This window comes from Amia ocellicauda, chromosome 3, assembly GCF_036373705.1.
Source record: "Amia ocellicauda isolate fAmiCal2 chromosome 3, fAmiCal2.hap1, whole genome shotgun sequence".
Classification (NCBI taxonomy): Eukaryota; Metazoa; Chordata; class Actinopteri; order Amiiformes; family Amiidae; genus Amia; species Amia ocellicauda.
The window spans coordinates 605,214-623,975 of record NC_089852.1 but is presented as its reverse complement, the minus strand read 5'-3'; the positions used below and the strand labels follow the sequence as shown (position 1 = coordinate 623,975).

Genomic DNA, 18,762 nt, shown 5'->3' with positions numbered 1-18,762 from the left:
CTTAATTATTATTCTTCAACACTCAGCAGCAGCACTGCCCCTGAACACAGAGAGTGCTGAACAAGAGAAACCCCAATGTGTGAAAACCTCTGCTGCCCCCTTGTGCACGGCCCCTGTGGTGCAGCGCCGAGCAGTTGTGTGTGTTGCCCTCGATAACTCCCTCACTAACACACTGCTGTTTGAACTGGACGACAGAAGACGGGTGAAAAATGAAGAAAACACTTATTATTATTATTATTATTATTTAATATGAAAAACCTCCATATTACAGGCATTGTCAGGCTCTGCTGTAAACTCCCTGGAACGATCTTTCTGTGGCTTGTCAGCTGACATCAGCAGAGCAGGATTGCTGACACTATTGTTGACACACTCACTGTGTTCACATGAGCTCTGACATCACATCCCCCCAGACAGACTGTTACTTGTGTTTTTAAAGCCATCTTGGGTCCCTCAGCAAGGCTCATGTGTCACTCATCCCTGAGAGAGAGATTACAGGACGGCTCCGCTAAGAAAGCAGTCATTACTGCACCTCCTCGCTCAACGACACAGGGACGTCCGCACCATCCCAGCAGAGCCCTTTGAGTTGAATGTGTTCACACTGCGGGCAGACGCCATCCCCGCTGAGCTCACGGACCCCCGCTCGGTACACACACGGTGAACCTGTCGAGCGGCGATCACGCCCCGTGGGAGAGAGTCCTGGATGTCCACGGCGAGGGTCCGGGGGAAGGAGAGCAGGTTCACTGTTTTCAGCGGACGTTGTTGAAAATCTCCAGCCACTCGAGCGCAGCAGCCAGAGTCAGCGTGTCCGTGTCGAAATGCACGATGTACAAAACAAACGATACAAAAGCAACATACAGGTAATAACAGGTTGTGAACGCAGAGGCTCCCTGTCTCACCACAGCACGGCGGTCAGAGAGCGCACAGGTGTTGCAGGAACCACAGCGCCACGTTGAGGAAGCAGTCGGCCTGGGTGTCCCCTCGAGATAGGGAGTGCCCGTCCTCCGCGAACCACAGCAGCCTGCGGAGGACAAGGGTCAGCATCAACACTGCCCTGAGCAGCGCACACACACAGACCGCATCGAGTGTGCGTGTGTGAGAGAGAGAACCGAGGACTTCAGCCCCTCACCTGACGGATGAACCCCTGCTCTTCAGAGCCCGGTACAGCTCCAGGCCCTGGTGGGGAGAAACTCTTTTGTCCTTCCCTCCCAACATCAGGAGCACAGGAGCCTTAATCTAGAAAGAGAGAGAGAGAGAGAGAGGGATGAATGATTGCCAGAGTCCCACACAGAAGCTGGGATGAAAAAAAACACTAGGCTTCATAAATATGATTTCAAACTCTGAGTGTGAAGGAGTGGAGAAATACATACTTATAAAACACACACACACGCTAAAATACTCTTGCAGACACGTGCTTACTCATCCACAGACAGACAAGCACACATCACTCTGACGGACCTGGGCGGCGTGTGTGATGGGTGACTGCTCCAGCATGGTGGTCAGGGCGTCGGGGGTGGGCAGCCGGTCAAAGGAGTACTGTAGCCCCAGGGCAGAGTAACGCCTGGCAGGGACAAAGAGAGAGACGCCTCACTGAGAGACACACACAGACAGGCGCCTCACTGAGAGACACACGATGGAGCATCTCTCAGTTATCCCCACCACCCTGCCCGGCCACCATGTCTCTCACCAGTCGATGATGTCACTGGTGCCCAGCAGGGTGGCAAAGTTAATCACGGGGTTGCGGGCAGCGCAAGCGCGGTAGAAGTCAGGGTACTGGCCAATCAGGTGGCAGGCCAGGAAGCCACCATGGGAGCCGCCCATCACCCCTACTCTGCCAGGGTCGAGGGTCGCGTCGCTCTGCAGCAGTGTCATCACGGATCTCTGGGACACAGTGGGGTGACAATGTGAAATATGAGGATGGTTAACGGGCCGTTTAGCCCTGCGATGGAAAAGGCCACCCGGCCCCTAACACGGCAACAAACAAGCAGGAGAAAAGCAACCAGAATTCAATGAGGTGATCGATGAGGTAATTGATGAGGAAATGAGGTAACTGAGTCCCTCTCCCGCAGTACCTGCACATCCTTGACGTCCTGTCTGCCCATGTGACCAGCGAGAGACAGGATACTGTCCTGACCGAAGCCCGTGGAGCCGCGATAGTTCACTGCAAGACAGAGTCACACACTGACGCCTGCAGCAAGAGTGTGTGTGTGTGTGTGTGTGTGTGTGTGTGTGAGTGTGAGAGTGTGAAGATACATACACACAAAGGTGGGCTTGATCCGTTCGAGATGAGAAAGTTGCCCCCCCACACCCCCAGTGTGACATTGATCCCCTCGCTCTCCCAGGCCCGTCCCCGTCAACACTCACCCATGAGCACTGCGAAGCCCACAGCCACCAGCGCCGCGGATGACACGTTCCATTCAGCGCCGAACTGCGAGTGAGGCCCGCCTGCACAGCACAGAACACACGGGCCGGTCAGGGCTGTGCAGCACAGCACTCAACACCGGAAACCCACGGTAAAATAATCTGAGCTCTCTCACCGTGAATAAACACCACCAGAGGCACACGCCCGCTCCCCCGGCGCCCCTGTGGCTTGGCCAGCACCGCGTCGCAGTCCAGACCAGCTGCAGGAAGCGAGAGGACGACAGAACCAGTAACAGGAAAGAAGCTCCGAGGAGTCCGGTCTCCCCAAAGACAAACACGGAAACACTGGCAATATTATTCAGGTCAGACTTGGCTGCAGGTTTTCAATAATCACACACAGATCAATATAAACAAGAGTCAGTGGCTGCTCACCGTATTGTGCGTTCTCCTCTTCCGGAGGCAGCGTGACGTCCAGGACCCGCCACTCAAGGTCGGGCACGGGCCGGGGATCGTCCAGGTCCAACCAGGCCACGCCCGCCTCCCCCCCCGCAGGCGGCAGGAAGCCCACCCTCTGTTCAAAACAAAGGACAGTATCTCACCCTCAATCACACTCACACTTGGGCAAAAAAAAAAATCACACGATATCTGGATACAAGTGAATCACAGTGGGACACTTAAAATCCCAGAATGCATCTGGTTTTCATTTTCAGTGCACTGAAGAACTTCAATTAGATAATTGGCTTCATTATTCAATTAACTAGGTCTCTTTAACCCTATTCTCCTGGGTCTAATACAGGTGGTGATGCGAGATAAACGCACAAATGTCAGCCCCAAACACACACAGCCATACAATGTTTTGGAGGATCTGAGGAGCTGCTTGTGTCATTAGCGATCACTCAGCCTTGGAAATACAAGACAAGGAGCTACGAACTCAAGTCCCGTCACCGCGAGTGAGAGTCCCGCAGAGATTCGTTAAGCAATTAACCGATTCCCAACTCAGTTCGGATTTACCAGGAAGGGGGGGCAGCTGGGCGAGGAGCAGCTGACCACCATCAGGTCTCTCTCGATGGACAGGAGCTTCCAAGAGCCAAACTCTGAGCCTGCGGGGGGGGGAGACAGGTGAGAGGCATTTTCTCACACGACACACAATGCACTGCAGCTGTATGTGACATTGAACTCCAAAGAAGAGACACTGACTGTCCGACAGGCGAGTCACCCTCTGAGAGCCGACCTCCACCACAAACACCTCCTGTAGAGAGAGAGAGAGAGAGCAGGATAGACAGGGATGGGTAGAGAGAGAGAGAGAGAGCAGGATAGACAGGGATGGGTAGAGAGAGAGAGAGAGAGAGAGTTTAATCTGTCAGTTAAAAACACAAACACACAATCCAGTGCGTCCTGTGCCGTACCTTTCTGCTCCTGCTGGGGCTGCTGAACACCAGCCTGCGACTGTCCTCAGCCCAGCATCGCCGGGGCAGCAGGGGGTCGTACACGCCAGCAAACTGCCCTGGGTGGAGGTTGATAAAATGGACAGAAATCATAATCCACGATTGAGCTCAGCACTATACAGTACAACACAATCCAGTACAATGTTGGGTGCAGTAACTGGAGAGACAGAGGGTCAGTGGCAGAGCCCCCAATCCACCTCGTTCACAGTGCCAGCATGGGGGCTGAGTGTCCAGGACTGACCTGGGCAGGGTGAGGGCAGGGAAACTGCGGACTGGCACACCCGCACACACCTCACCCGCTGCCCAGTGCCGCCCGGCAGCGAGAGGGAGGAAGCGGCGCTGCTGCAATACTGACCTGGTGTCGGCCTGCTGACCACGTCCAGGAGCAGGGAGCTCCTCCTGATCTGCCAGTCAAACTACGGGAGAGAGAGAGAGAGAGAGAGAGAGAGAGAGAGAAGGGCAATGTCAGCTCTGTACAGTTGGCAGCAGTGCAGAAAGCAGTAGTGCAGTGTGTAGTGGTGCAGTGCGTAGTAAACAGTGTGCAGTGATCGCACTGACCAGCTGCAGTTGGAGACACTGCGCATGGGGCCCGAACACCCGGCCCTGCAGGTAGACAAGAGAGCGTCCGTCAGGACTGAGCCGAGGAGACGACACTGCGCTGGAGTCCGAGGACAGACACTCTGGAGAGGTGGTGGGGGGGGGAGAGAGAGAGAGAGAGAGAAAGAGGGGTCGAAGAGAAAGGAGGAAGAAGAAGTGGGAAAGAAAGAGTAAAGAAGCTTGAATATTTTTTTATTGCAATTCATTAATTTCACCTCCATCCACTCAAACCCCTGCAGTGGAGAGATGATGCCAATTCTTTACATTCTCACTCACCACAGTTGCCTTCAAGATCGACACAAAACACAGCAGACCTGCAAAGAAAAATGATATATAGCTATTAATATCTCAACAACCTGTTTTCTCGGGTAAATGTGTCGTCAGGTTTCAGGTCAGTAACTCATCACCCTGAACAGAGCAGATCCAATAAAGCATCGTTAGCACCGGACTGACCCATCAACACAACAAACACACTGACCAATCACACAGGAAGGCATCATTTCAGTTAATAGGGAGGAAGTGGGGTCGGCAAGGGACAGAGAGAGGGAGCTGGAGAAGGAGGGATAGAAGGAGAGGACGGTGAAAAGAGGAGAGGCAGGGAAGGGAGGAAAGAGGAGAAAGAGTGAGAGAGGAAAAAAAGGAAAGCGTGAGAGGAGTAGAGAGGAAAAGAGTGGACCACACAGCTATGCAATTAGTCTTAATCCGTGGTGCTCGGGCCGGGTCTCACCTCCTGTTGCTGCAGAACCGCAGGCCCAGTCTGAACGGCTCGTGCCACCAGCCCACGAACACCACGCCACTGTCCCCCGGGGCCCACAGCGCCTGCGCGGGCGAGCACACGCCACGGGTCACAACAGGCAGACAGACAGGCTCAACAACCCCCCGACACATGCACACAGAGACAGAGACAGAGACAGAGACACACATAGCTCTGGGTCTAACTGTGGGCTGTTCTGATGGCGTTTAAGTCGGCCCTTGTTTGTCTTGAGTAAAATTCAACAACAATAAAAAGTATCACATTAAAAGTTTCATACTGCAAACTGCAGGGTGACTTCTTCACCATCTTCATCCCCCCCACTGCACCCCCACTGCCTCCCTCTGCGCTCACCTGACCAGGGGACACCTGCTCTGGGACGCCTTGCAGCACCGAGACGCTGCCTTTGTGGACATCGGCCACACACAGCACTGGGAGGCTCTTACTGGTCAGCCCCTCGCCCCAGTCCTCCCTGTAGACACTGCGGTCTTCCTGCAACACAGAGACAACATGAGTGAGAGACAGACCGACAGACGCACAGAACACACGGCATTCTGCGACTCATGCACAATCCCCCATCAGCTGAACCCCGAGCGATGATCAGATTAAACACGACTCTGTTAAAATCTAACTCGTCACCTACCCTCCCCGCTTGCTCCTCCATTCCTGAAGGCCCCGCCCCTTCGCTGCCATTGGCTGGTGTGGGTTGCAGAACAGGAAGTGACTCCGCCTTGGCCCGCCTCCTCTCCGCCACGTAGAGCACCCGGCTCTCGCAGCTGGACCAGGCCAGGCTGCCGAACTGAGCTGCCGAACACAGACGCTAGAGCTGAGGACCACATTAGTGCAGCGCTGACAGCGACTGTGCTGCCACAAAGAGGGGCGTTGTGCCCATCACACCCACACACACACAATCTCAGCAACTCTGGCGTCTTAAGAGCACCTTGATGGTACGGGGTCCGAATGACAGACAGAGGGACAGACACTCACCGTCTTCGTAGACCTTGCCGTGCTGGTTCAGCGCAGTCAGGTCGATACTCTTGGTCATGCCAGTCCTGCTCCAGACCTGCAGAGAGAACCCAGCGCCACACGACTGAACACACAAACAGTCCGTCTCACTCTTGTACTGTGTTGTCATTTTATTCTGTTTCAAACCAGGCCCATAAAAGCTACACTCAATTCAGTTCACTCAGTGGAAACGCAGCCCCAACCCAAACGAGAGCCCGAGTTCACTGGCGACCCGAACCCTAGCCATGACCAAAACTCAACCCTGATTTAATCTAAAAAGTAAAATGTTGTTACACAATTCAAAGCAACGCTATAATATTAGTCTACATATATTCAACCTTCCAGCCTTCATCTGAACCCCATACTAAAATCCTTACTGCTGATTGGCTATCAAATGTGGTAGGTTATCAAAGGGATTTTTGGTGTTTTTGATCAATTATAAATCAATAATTTGATCATTTCCGCATAAAAAAGAAAAGCTGTGTATTCGGTATCACGGTACAAAGTTTGTCTGTGTAGCACAAGACCTGAAGGAGGAGTCAGTGTATATCTGCATGTAATAATATTATTATTATTATTATTATTATTATTATTAATATTAATATTAATAATAAAGATCCGGTGAGAGAACGAGGCTCTAATAATAACAATAATAAAGACTGGGGCCACATGGACGTTATTGATCAATTAGGGAACTCTGGTCACCGAGGGCTGAAAAGTGTAGCTCATTTTCTTCTCACCAGATCTCTAGTCATTCCACAAACCACCTGGTCAATTGATCACACTGAAATGGTTCCAGGTGTTAAGAAACTGCAGGGGCAGCGCTGCTCTACATGTTCTCACACAGACCATTTCCAGTTCCAGCTGATGAAAACCAAGACCCACCTCCAGGAACTGCCGCCCCGGCCCTTTAGAGGAGGCTTCCCTGACCACAGCCTTCAGGGATCCAGACGCAGACTGAGCACTGAGCAACCTAAACACCGGGACAATGTAAGGAAAGATATTTATATTGTATCATTTCATCATCAGCTTCGATCTACAGCTTCTCTTTTCCACGTCACGCCGGCAAAGTATATCATTTCGTCTCCCCATGTTTATGTGGTTGTCTTCTTGGGATCCATTCAATAGCTTCCTTTGTCCATCTTTGATCAGTTCTTCTCGCATCCGGTCCATTTCCATTTTTACATTTTCACTCTTTCAATGTTGTAACACACTCGTTTGTTCTCTGATCCATTCATTTATTTTCCCATCTCTTCTTGTTATTCCAAGCAGACGTCTTTCCATGTTTCTTTGTGTTGTCCGCAGTGTCTGTAACGTATTTGTGTGACCAGGTTTTCTTTTACTTCAGTTTTCTTAGTCTGAACGAAGCTGTTAATGTGACTTTGGTTTGACTCGCATCTGAAAGTTCCTGAAATTGAAGCTGCAGGTCTCCACGTGTTTTTGCAAATATGACGACATCATCTGCAAACCGCAAGCTGTTCAAATCGGCTCCGTTTAACTCGATTCCCTCTCCTTCCCACTCCAGCGTTTCAAACACTTCTTCCAGAGCTGCTGTGAAGAGCTGTGAAGAGATTGTGTCCTGGTCTCGGTGGAGTCGGACTGTTAATGTAACACTGTTGTACATCTAATTAATAATAACAGGTTATACAGGTTTCCTCAATGCTTCGATTTCTTAGAGCCCTGATAAACCATTAATTAATTAAATTAAATTAATGTTTATTTTCCATCTGAATAAGTTGAAATGGACCAGTAGAGACAGCGTTAAAGAACAGTCTGGAAAGTCATTCTGCTGTGATTCATGTCTGGACACAGCGGTCTATGGGGGTGTGTGAGGTACGTACTCTCCCTGCACCGGGCAGCAGTGTCCGGGGGGCAGCGTCCGCAGCACGGTCCGGCGGTCACACAGCAGGCTGTACTGTCTGGTGTAGCGCAGTCTCTCTCCTCGGCTCTCCTCCGTCTGACTCCACTCTGAAAGAGCAGACAGCAGGACCCAGTACATGACCGAGATGTGGGCCAAACCATGAGTGTCACTAATGCTCTCCCAACACAGGCTGGTGAAGGTGGGTGCTGGTAGACAGGGAGAGAGACACTGACCAATGTCAGATGATGGAGAGGTAGAACCATGAATGAGAGAGAGAGAGAGAGAGAGAGAGAGAGATGTGGGGAATACATGTCTTCACACAAGAGGTAGGATTGGGTTTTAAGGACTGACACCCGGCCGGAGCCCGTCGCCGCTGGATGGGGTACCTGTGAGGAGGTTGATGTATCTGGTCCCCTGCGTGGCCGGCTCCTCGGCCCCGGCGCTGACGGCCACAGGGACGGGCCGCTGGCCGTACTGGCCGAACACGGCGCTGACCGCTCCGGGCTCTGACGTCATGACCTGCGGGACACGGCGGGGATCACTCTGGGTCTGTCCGGACCCAGCAGCTCAACCCCGGGCTCTGGCCATCGCGCTGCAACGCACAGACTGCTCTCCCGCCCGGATACGGGTCGATAAGACCGAAAACGTGGATTTGAATCCCGTGCCGTCAGTGTCGCATTGAAACGCGGCGACACGGTAACCGCAGAAGCGCAAACGGCGGGACCCGCGGCTGCGTTACAGCGTCACGAAGCCCCTCTGACCCGGATACACACGGCGCCGCCCGGCTCTCATGCGCGGCGGTTTCTCGGCCGTCCTGTGTTTACTGAGCAGCTGTGACACCGGACTGGCGAAGCTGCGCCTGCGAGCCAGAGCCAGATCTGCAGAATAAACCCCCGTTATAAAGCGCAGCGAAAGCCGGACTGGAAACTGAAAGCGGCGCCATGGCTGCCCCGTATGAACGCAGGCGCGGGTCCCGGCGCGGACTGTACCACCTGCTCGCAGCGCGGGGGTGGCAGGGAGTGACCAATAGAAAGCACCACGAACCACAGACGTCCACGCGTGTGCACACGTACTGATCTGCTCACATTTCCATTACTTTATTTTATTTAGAAGACCGTATCCCTGTATTCGTAATGAATCTTTTAAACGGTAATCGATACTCGGGCCCATCAGGTTACCCACAGGGATTAACCCCTTCTGCTCCAGCAGCGCTGCGGGGCTCCTGCGCAAGTTCTGCTTTTTGGGGGATTTTCCTCACGATGTGGGAAATTAAGTGTTGGTGCAACGACTGTATGGGGGAGAAATCTTATGAGGTATTTTTTTTTCAACTGGGGGGGGAGTTGTGTTCTGTGTAATTATGTTCTCATGGGCACTTTATTCCCCCCCAGTGGACAATTCATCAGCAGACCCCCCACACACAATTCAGCAGCCCTGCTCACTCACACAATTACACATGAACAAAGACAACACCTTGAATTCAATTTATTTTTTTATTTTTCAACAAATATAGAATTCATGATCTGCGGAGTCACTTTGGCCTTTGGATGCCATTCATCTGCACTGAGACCAGCTGAGCAGAAACTGAGCCCAGTGCTCACCGGCTCACCCCCCACACCACAGCCTGAGGAGCAAGAGCCTCCGACCGGAGGAGCCCGTCCAGCTGCGACAGCCTCCTCTTTCGTAGTTTCGGTTCAGTTTTATTAATTTTGCTCCCTTTCTCGATGGAAAGATATTCAATTAAAAATAATATCCTTCACTTGTTCACGCGTTTATCAGACGGCCCGTAAGGCACCCGTATGCATCGGATACACAGCCTCTGTTATTCAATGCATAAAGATACTCTACTGGGATGTGTGGATGTGTTTGTATATATGCATAAAACCGCATACACACACTATAAATAGAAAAACTACAAAAGGGTTTGTCCCTCCCCCCCCCCCCCCCCCGCACCCAAAGTCTGTAAACTTTTTAATTTTCCTTTTTAAAAATCACTGCTGGTCTCCCACTCAATAAATTAGAGTAAAATAATCAATCCACAATTTGAACAGTTTAAAATGTCTATAAACATTCTCTAGACTGTGATTTTATTTCCTCTCCCCAGCGGCTGTTTTATGTCATCGATGTTAAATAAAAACGCCGAATCGGATCTTCTCCTCCGTGAAATCCTCGTTCTGGAGGGAGAGAGAAAGAGCGGTTACACACCTCACCCTGGAACAGAGGAGACTACGTGGGGACTTGATCCAAGTCTTCAAAATCATGAAAGGCATCGACCACATCAAACCAGAGGAGCTTTTCCAGATCAGCAGGGACACTCGCACCCGGGACACAAATGGAAATTGGGCTTCAAGGCATTCAAGACAGAAAACAGGAGACACTTCTTCACACAGAGAGGCGTCACAATCTGAACAAACTCCCCAGCGATGTGGCTGAAGAGACAATTTGGGAACATTCAAAAACAGACTGGATAGGATCCTTGATCACTTAGTTATTAATGGACACCAAACGAGCACCATGGGGCGAATGGCCTCCTCTCGACTGGACACTGTCTTATGTTCACATTTCAACACACTGCACCGGCCGGTCCCGATGTGAGGCTCGAGGCCCAGTCCAGCCCGCAGCCCGTGGCCCCGGCACCGCTCACCTCGATGTAGTGCAGGACCTCCCTGAAGATGGAGCGCTGCTTCCGCCGGTCCGCCTTGGCGCGGTGCTTGTTGCCGTCGGTGGCCAGGACCTTGAGGTGTGCACACAGCTCGGCCGTGTCCTGGAACAGGAAGTCCTGCCGCGGGGGACGCAGACGCACAGGGAGAGGAGAGACGAGAGAGAGAGGCGCTGGGTCAGACAGTGCTGGACGCCCCCGGGACGCCCCCGGGTCGCCCCGCCGGCCAGAGCGGCTCTTACCTGGTCCACGTCCCTCCCCAGCTCGAACAGCAGGGCGATGGCCTCCCCCGCGGCGATGCGGAAGTCGACGTCGCTGCTCGCCAGGCAGGCCTGCAGCTTGGGGAGGTGCCTAGGGGGGGAGGAGAGGGTCAGGCACGAGCCGTGAACAGCGTTTCTAGCCAAGGCTGCATCCCAATTCGCACACTCGCTCCCTCGTTCCCTTCCCTTGCGGGGTGTAAGTACTCGGTGGTGGTGTCCCAATCCCTTGGGAAGCGAGTGAACAAAAGAGCGCACTGATGCGGAATGTTTTAGCGCTGAAGTCCCAGAAGTCTGTGCGTTGAAACCGGAGACAAGTCAACAATATGGCAGCGGCGGTGCATAAAAATGTCATGTAATGCAACTAGACAATTGAAGAAATTGTTAAATTATGTATCTAATCATGATTTAAATATATGATTAGAAAGTTCAGCCAAAAAAGGTGTCGGCACCTACCAATTACCGAAGTAGTATCCTATAAAACTAGCTGATGGTAACGAACAATGCATTTCAAAATTATTATTTTAATTAAATACAGAGACAGATGTACTGCGTAGGTACTTTTTCCGTCAAAGGCAAAGACGCTTTTAGCTTCACCTCCACCCTCCTCACGCCAGCACAGCGTGCACTCCTCGAAGGGTGTAGGAGCGAGTGTGTGATTTGGGACGCAGCCCATGTCAATCAGAAGGGGGGGGTCTTTAGAAGAAATTCTTTTTCTGTGGCTACAGGACTACACTAATGTAAGGAGACAAATAAAATTTATTAAAACATTAAATCGGTCAGAAACGCAAACGGTCACTTCAGCTTTTCGCGTCTTCCGACGACACTTGCTTCTCACAAGGCGGCGCACAGTCCGGACCGCGGCCCCCTCCGCCTCTAGGCTCTCTGTTTTGTCGTTACATTTCTTCTCTGTTCTCTTTGTACAGACTGTCTTCAGACGGTTTTTAATCTGTGCTGCTTGGTAAACCACATCGCGACGTCTACGGCATTTGAAAAGCTGTCGGGGGTGCAGTGAGCCCCACAAATCTCAGCATGATCCGTCGATCGCAGAAAATCTTTTATTTTACGTTTGAAAAAAATGTGACATTAATACATCGCCTCACTGGGGGGATCTTGTGTGTTGCACTTGTGACGTCACTGCCGAAAACTTGGCTCAGCAAACTGTTTTCAAATGCAATTTTCTTATATACATGTATATATATACTTTTACGCTATAAATATATTACAATGGTATTATAACGTAGTTCATGGATATATAGTTAGATTCTTTTAAAAAATACAAGCGGTTTGGGATTGAAACAGGGCTTTTTAAATCCTGTTCTGTGGGGAAATGAGGCCCATTTGCTCATACCTTAATGTTCCAGCGTTTCCTGCAGCTTGAACATCACAAACTGAGTACAAACTTATAAAACACGTTCTCCGAAAATTCAGAATAATGACGGGTTTCACAGGGCCCTGCCTGCACTGCCAGGCAGGATGTTGTAAAGGACACCAAGAGACACGATCACTAAAAACTTAACACTGATTATATTTAAAATATGAACAATACAAATATTTAAACGATATGATTTTGCATTTATATTTTAATTTATTCACATTTTCACTATATTCAGGACAGAGGTCAGTCTCCTCTCCCTCCACTGGGGATTTAACAACTGTTTTAACAACTGAACTAATCGAGATTCTGGAGCATCCAGCCCTAGACGGGGGGGCAGGTACTCACTGGTCCAGCAGGGTGCGCAGCCGCGACGCCGGGCACAGCGTGACCAGCAGCTCCCAGGCCTGCAGGGCAGCGCAGTGGAGCGCCAGGGTGCCCGGCTTGTGGGCGGGCAGGACGCCGTCGCGGTTGGGGTAGGAGCTGGTGAACACGCTCTCCAGGTGGCTCAGAGACTTGCACAGATCCTGCAGACGTACAGACAGACATCCCTTAGACACAGAACAAACCCCCCCGGCAGCAGAAACAGTGCCAGCACAGCCACACGAGCAGAAGTGTGTACAAACAGTCTCACCTCCACATCATCAGCAGCAGAAACATAGCAGCACATCCCCAAGGCCGTGGCGCACTGGAGAGAGGGGAGGGAGAGAGACGGAAATTAAATAAGAAACTGCAGCCGGCAGGACTCATCACAATGAGATAAAAGGCCGATTCAAACCCGAACAGGCTACCCGTCAGGAACCCCCAGGCCCCCCCGAGGGCCCCGTGTGACAGAGGGCCGCGCACACAGAGTGCGCGTGTCGGTGCGAGACGGGCGGCACTCACGCTGTGCCGGGCGGCCATGCTGGCGCAGCTGTCGCTCAGGACGGTGCAGAGGGCCGGGCGCAGGGTCTTAAAACCCTCCTCCCCCTCCGGGCCACCCCCGAGCTGCACACAGAGCAGCACACTGACCCGCGCCGCCGCCGCCTGCTCCTCCCCTCCGCCTGGGACAGGGATGGAGAGGAGGGAGAAAAAGGGGAGGAAGAAAAAGGGAGAGAGAGTTAGGAGTGTCGTTTCCAGCAACATGCACCCAGATGACCCCTTAGTAAACCCATAGTAACTTAATCCTATGCTCCCCAGCCACCTCCTCCCCCTCCAGCCCCACAGCAGCTCTGCAGCCCCGCCCCTCACCCTTGCGCAGGCTCCGCTCCAGACAGTCGCTCAGGGTGAGCCGGCGCTCCAGCAGGAAGTCTCCCAGCAGCCGGCCGGAGAAGGCCTGGCGCAGACTCTCCAGGGCGGCCAGCCTGGTCTTCACGCTGAGAGAGAGAGAGAGAGAGAGAGAAAGAGAGAGAAAGAAAATACACTGAGGAGTGATGGAGATGTGACAGAAGAGAACAGGAAGTAAAACCCTGAACGTGCGTCAGTAACCGAAGAGGGTTTTTCCGTTTCCAGCAGGTTTCCAGGACTGAGACGCCGCTGCCTGATTCCCTCGACTTCTACAAGCATGACGGGCCAGTACATTGCTCGGCCGGGCCGGGGGAGCCTACCTCTTATCCATCAGGTCGTCGATGCATTGCTTCAGTTTGTCCTCCGCCTCCTCCTGAGCGCTCTGCTCGTCCACGGGCTCACTGCCTGCAGGAAAGACTCGACACTCAGCCCACTGAACACCACGCTCCAACCCGAGAGCACGGCTGTTCTCTCTGTGCGTCTCGTATGTGAACACACAGAGCCCCACCAGCCCACATTTCAGTTGTGTTCTTCGGTTTGTTTGTTATCGTAGCAAACACTGCACAATATATTCTGTTCTGTTAAACGAGAATAAACTGAAAACGTGAACGGCCTGGAGTTTATAAAACACCTGCACTGGAGGCAGCTCAAGTACACTACAGTGTTGTATAGTATAATGTAGTATAGTGCAGTGCAGCACAGTGTAGTGCAGTAGTGCAGTGCGGTATTGTGCAGTGCAGTAGAGTGTAGTGTAGTACAGTGTAGTATTGTGCAGTACAGTAAAGCACAGGTCTCTCACCAGGGCCCTCTTCCTGCACCGAGGCGCCCTCACTGGCGCTGCTGTAGTGGCTCAGCACCTCACTGGCCAGTTCATCGTCACTCGCCCCCGACTCCACCTTCACCCCGTTCCGCACACCTGACCCAGACAGAGGGAGAGAGAGAGAGAGAGACAGGAGGAAGGGGAATGGAAGAAGTGGGAGAGAGGAAGGGACAAGGAGAAAGAGGAGGTGAGGGACAAGGTATTAGTGACTGTGTGTACAGTGTGCAGCTGTGCTTCTGCCCTCTCTGCCAGTGAGGGAATTGGGTTTCAACATCCCAGGCACGCCAGGGGGGCAGGTCTCTCTCAGCTGTTTGCATCGGTCCGTCACACGAGATCTATCTACAGGACTCGGCTCCAAAAACAGCCCAGGCTATTCTCCCCTACCGACGCTGCTGACACGGGCCCCCCACCTCCTCACACACGAGCGTCTGGCTGCCCGCACCGCGACTGCAGCACAAGCCACGCACCGCCGGCTCAGACGGGATCCGACCAGAGAAGCCACATAGAGTCACGATTGTAATCCTTAGATGGTAACAGCCAGCAGTTAAACCGAGACTCCCTCGTGGTCGAGTCCGGGCTGGGTCAGTACCTCCTCTGAGCACCGAGCTGTCCAGCCTGGCTTACCGTGCACCGTTAGTAATAGATGTGTGCATCGGCCTCAATCGCCAAAACACGCCTCCAATCACACGACTGCACTCTGTAATCCCTCAAGCTCACACACACGACCTCCCCTGACCTCTCAGTAACTGGGTGAGAGTTCACTGCCAGGCTGCCGCACTCACTCACAAGCACACAGAAGGGCCCAACCGAAACTCGGCCTCCGCAACAGACAACTAATAAAATTAAATACAAATACATTTAGTAAAACACTTAAATTAAAGGCTGAGGAAGCACATGTGAGGGAAGAGACTCTGGTTTCACTTCATCTCTTGGTCTCTTGGGGAAGCTTAGCTATTTGGAATCGGGCGACTGTGGATCAGATTCTGCCGAGGCGCAGACCCCGCCAGAGGGCCGGGTCACGTGACGCCGCCTCCCACGCCGGCCCCGCTGACCCCAACCCGCACTTCCAAGAACCGCTACAGATCCCAGCTGAGGCCCGACTCACAACGCTGCCCTCGGCTCCACAAAACAAGTAGCAAGAAGGTGAAAAACAGATCCAGAGAGGGAGCTGCCCCGGGTATTTACAGACATCATGGACGATGCAGACAGTAGCCATGGCCTCCCCATCTCCGCTCCCGGCCCAGGAGCAGAGGGCACTTCCTGTGGAGAGTCGGTGTTTCAGAAGCAGCTTGACTGGACTCTAGGCTTGCTACACACAAGACCCAGAGTAAACAAACAGCTGTCTGTGAAGAGGCACTGAGGTCGTGTCCAGTGTGTTGTGGCAGGGTGTCATGTGTACCTATGAACCGAACAACAACAAATCAACATTCCCCTCAGGAGGCCACCGAACCGAACCGAACCGACCCAATCCAGCCCGAGCGGGAGGGCTCCATCGAAGAACAGTCAACGAGCGTGCGGTGTGAAAGCACAATGAAAACCACGAGACACACAGGGGGAACCGGGCCAGGCAGTCTGCCATGCAGCGTCAGGGGGTCGGCAAGCATGGCCGTTCATGCGTGGGAGAGCGGGGGGGGTGGACTGCAGCGCACAGATGGAACGGGGTGCCGGGGCTCAGGCAGGCGGAGGCAAAGTGGGATGAATGGAGGTTGGGCCGGTCATGCCGAGATGGGACCGGTAACGGCAGCCGTGCGGTGAGGAGACGAGGAAGAGGCAGAGGAGGAGGAGGGGGGTAAAGACACAGTGATGTGGATGGGGGGTCCACAGTACCTTTACAGGGCAGCGTTGCCTTGGCAGACAGCTGTAGCTGGAGAAGCTCCTGTCTCAGAGAGCCTGGGGGGGCAGCGAGAGAGACAAGGGAGAAAAACACAGTAAGACAACCAGAGCGGGACCCCGACACACGCGAGGCCGGCGCGCTTCAGTTCACGGACACACAAGTTCATTCTTCACTGCGGTCGATTTTTAAGTGACTGTTCTCGTACCGTGTCGGGTTACTCCAAAGGCGGACGACCCTTTCAAACAACGGTGACATGCGAAACCAAGCGCGGTGCGGAGTGAGAATATTGGACACGCGTGGACGGGACCCTGGGGGACGTGTGGCCCGTGGACATCGCCTGTGTCCCCCAGGGAGCAACTCGGAGACCAGAGTCTGTCCATGATGAGGGGGACACACAGACAGAGCAGGTGAACAGCAGCATGAAGCCGTCCCGTGTCCAGAGGGGTATCGTGTCCGAGTTACCCCAGAGGTCCCATGGGTACGTGGACGGAGTCTGTTGCTCCACGGCGCAGTTTTCATGGCACAGGCGCCTGGGTAAATGAACTCTGTTAGCACTCTGTATAATGAGCAGAGTCTGTGACACTGACGCTTGCATTACAGTTACAAAATGGAGCATCGATCTGGCTTCACCAAATAACAGTATTTATTTACGGTCTTTTCTTCCACTGTTGTTCATTAAACGGCAAAGCGGGGGCGAAAGACGACCATGAAAGAGAGTCATCTCATTATTTCAGCACCATGTATGACAAAAGCCTCCCGCTGCAGTTTCATTGTTGTTGGTCATTTTCAAACCTGTCATTTCATAATAATGAAGAATACACAGAACAGTGCTTTTGGACATTCCTATAGACACCAACACACAAATCAAAACGTTTGCACCAGCAGAAAGATGCATTTCTGCACCACACTTCCAAAAACTGGAACAATCGGACGCCATCGGCCATTCAATGCCAATACAGTGCAGTGCCCCCCCTGTGAGGGGCTGCCCGGGGGCAACACAGCGAGCATGTGCCAAACCTGACCTACTCCGACTTTACTACACTCTCGCAATCGGCCCAGGTCTATCTTATCGACAGTGCACAGACCCAGCCCGCTGTGATGCGCACAGGGAGACAGTGCAGATATTACACGAGTGGCATGTGATCCTGAAAAACTCCCCCTCGACACCCAGGACTGGGGCTTTAAGGCTGGCGAGAGGACTTACTAGAAATGCGTCCAATGCAATCCAGAGGTCAGCTAGTCATCCGCCTATGCGCCCGTCATTGAGCGGCAGGGCACTGATCAATAGTCTCACTGAAGGACTGAAAACACGGCCGGGGGGTCCATGCACTTATCCCTTGTTATACTTTCCGCGGCGGCTGATTAATCCAATCACGGTCACATTTCAATCGCTGGCCGACCCTCACACTGCAGCCCACCGCGAGTACGTCCCTACGTCACGGACACCTGACGCTGTCCAGCAACAGGTAAAAGCGCTGCCTTTTTGGGTTGAAAACCGACATCTGCTCCCATTAACCCACCCGGACTAACACGCGTCACTGAAGGCCCCCTCCAGACCCCAGCCTCTCCCAGCGGAGTAAACCCTCCCCCGGCTTCAGCGCCCATATGGAGCCGCTTCCTCGACCTGCACTCCCGTGTCCCGGCTCGGTCAACTTGTGCGGGCCGCCATTGTTTACGTGTACCAACACGGCTTAAAAGGGTGCAGGAAATGCATTTAAAAACACCCGACCGGCTGCTGGCGTGTCGACTCACCCCGGCTGCCCGAGCCGCGCTTCCCCTTCTTGTTCCTCGGCATGGCGCCAGACCCGCCGTCTCCCTCTCGGCCTCGCTGTCACCGGTGCCGGGCAGGAGGGGAGGGTGTTGGGGGTGGAGGTGCCCCCTGACGGCGGCCGGACCGGAGCCCTCCTCTCCGTGCGCCTCTGTCCCCGACCGGACCTCCGGCTCCCCCGCCAACCGGGTCACGACGCGCCGCTCCGGGGAAGCGAGCCAGACGTGTGGCCTCGACCGTGCGCTCGCCTGCGGGTTTGGGGGCTCTCTTCCCGCTTCGAACGCGGTATTATCTGTGGTTGTCTCCGGGTAGCCGGTACCGAATGCCGGGCTGCGAGGGCAGATGCTTTTCGAGGAGTTTGGGACGGAGGATCGTGCACGTTGCTGCCGCAAACTCCACCATCTTCTCCTCAGTGACGACGCGGCGCGCAGCACACGCCGGCTTCACAAAGGCCCCGGCGCGGGCGCTTCTGGGAGTTGTGGTTTGCCAAACGGGGCTCACGGGTGATGCGCCCGGGGAAGCCGCCGTGATCGAGACTACAATTCCCGGCGTGCAGAGAGGCGGCCGGAACGGCACCAGTGAACTGTGGTCGCATTCGTGTGGCGCAGATTTCCGCAGTTCTGCGCTGCTCCACCAATGGGATGACTGGTATGTGCAGTTCTGCGGCATGTGAAAGGCAGTCTCCGCTAAACAACCCAGTAACAGCGGCGTCTTTAACCTGCGTGACGTAAGAGTGACGGGATTGACGTCGGGAGCCGCTTTGTGTTTT

The 18,762-nt window shown here is 53.5% G+C and overlaps 2 protein-coding genes across 3 annotated transcripts; both read right to left on the bottom strand.

The window, feature by feature from the left end:
* Nucleotides 1–222: 222 nt before the first annotated feature.
* LOC136730044 (acylamino-acid-releasing enzyme) lies at nt 223–9,007 on the bottom strand. 2 transcript variants are annotated; one of them, XM_066697561.1, is made up of 21 exons: nt 8,404–9,007; nt 7,998–8,223; nt 7,042–7,129; nt 6,139–6,214; nt 5,795–5,955; nt 5,506–5,643; nt 5,128–5,219; nt 4,677–4,714; nt 4,362–4,483; nt 4,159–4,219; nt 3,765–3,862; nt 3,556–3,607; nt 3,370–3,458; nt 2,791–2,929; nt 2,535–2,618; nt 2,362–2,442; nt 2,070–2,158; nt 1,685–1,878; nt 1,456–1,558; nt 1,127–1,233; nt 223–1,018 (listed from the first exon to the last, which is right to left on the bottom strand). In XM_066697561.1, exons 1-21 carry the CDS (start codon nt 8,531–8,533, stop codon nt 910–912), a joined length of 2,277 nt encoding a protein of 758 aa, XP_066553658.1. In that variant the 5' UTR covers nt 8,534–9,007; the 3' UTR covers nt 223–909. The 2 variants fall into 2 exon arrangements, with proteins under 2 accessions (XP_066553658.1, XP_066553659.1); XM_066697562.1 differs by having other exon boundaries at nt 7,998–8,124.
* A 1,133-nt stretch (nt 9,008–10,140) lies between these two features.
* On the bottom strand, nt 10,141–18,442 carry ifrd2 (interferon-related developmental regulator 2). Its single transcript, XM_066699127.1, has 11 exons — nt 17,978–18,442; nt 16,219–16,281; nt 14,371–14,487; nt 13,892–13,976; nt 13,536–13,660; nt 13,191–13,348; nt 12,940–12,993; nt 12,654–12,832; nt 10,916–11,024; nt 10,659–10,793; nt 10,141–10,188 (listed from the first exon to the last, which is right to left on the bottom strand). The coding sequence occupies exons 1-11, from the start codon at nt 18,018–18,020 to the stop codon at nt 10,141–10,143; spliced, it is 1,116 nt and encodes a 371-aa protein (XP_066555224.1). The 5' UTR covers nt 18,021–18,442.
* Between the last annotated feature and the right edge of the window lie 320 nt (nt 18,443–18,762).

Excerpts from the sequence above, each read along its gene's own strand:
- LOC136730044 (XM_066697561.1), bottom strand. The coding sequence starts at position 8,533 with ATGACGTCAGAGCCCGGAGCGGTCAGCGCCGTGTTCGGCCAGTACGGC. Across the intron at positions 3,608-3,764 it reads GCCCCAGCAGGAGCAGAAAG|GAGGTGTTTGTGGTGGAGGT; the intron begins GTACGGCACAGG and ends CTCTCTCTACAG. Across the intron at positions 2,930-3,369 it reads CCAGCTGCCCCCCCTTCCTG|AGGGTGGGCTTCCTGCCGCC; the intron begins GTAAATCCGAAC and ends TGTTTTGAACAG.
- ifrd2 (XM_066699127.1), bottom strand. The coding sequence starts at position 18,020 with ATGCCGAGGAACAAGAAGGGGAAGCGCGGCTCGGGCAGCCGGG. Across the intron at positions 13,661-13,891 it reads GACGACCTGATGGATAAGAG|CGTGAAGACCAGGCTGGCCG; the intron begins GTAGGCTCCCCC and ends TCTCTCTCTCAG. Across the intron at positions 10,189-10,658 it reads AGGTCCTGCACTACATCGAG|AACGAGGATTTCACGGAGGA; the intron begins GTGAGCGGTGCC and ends CTCTCCCTCCAG.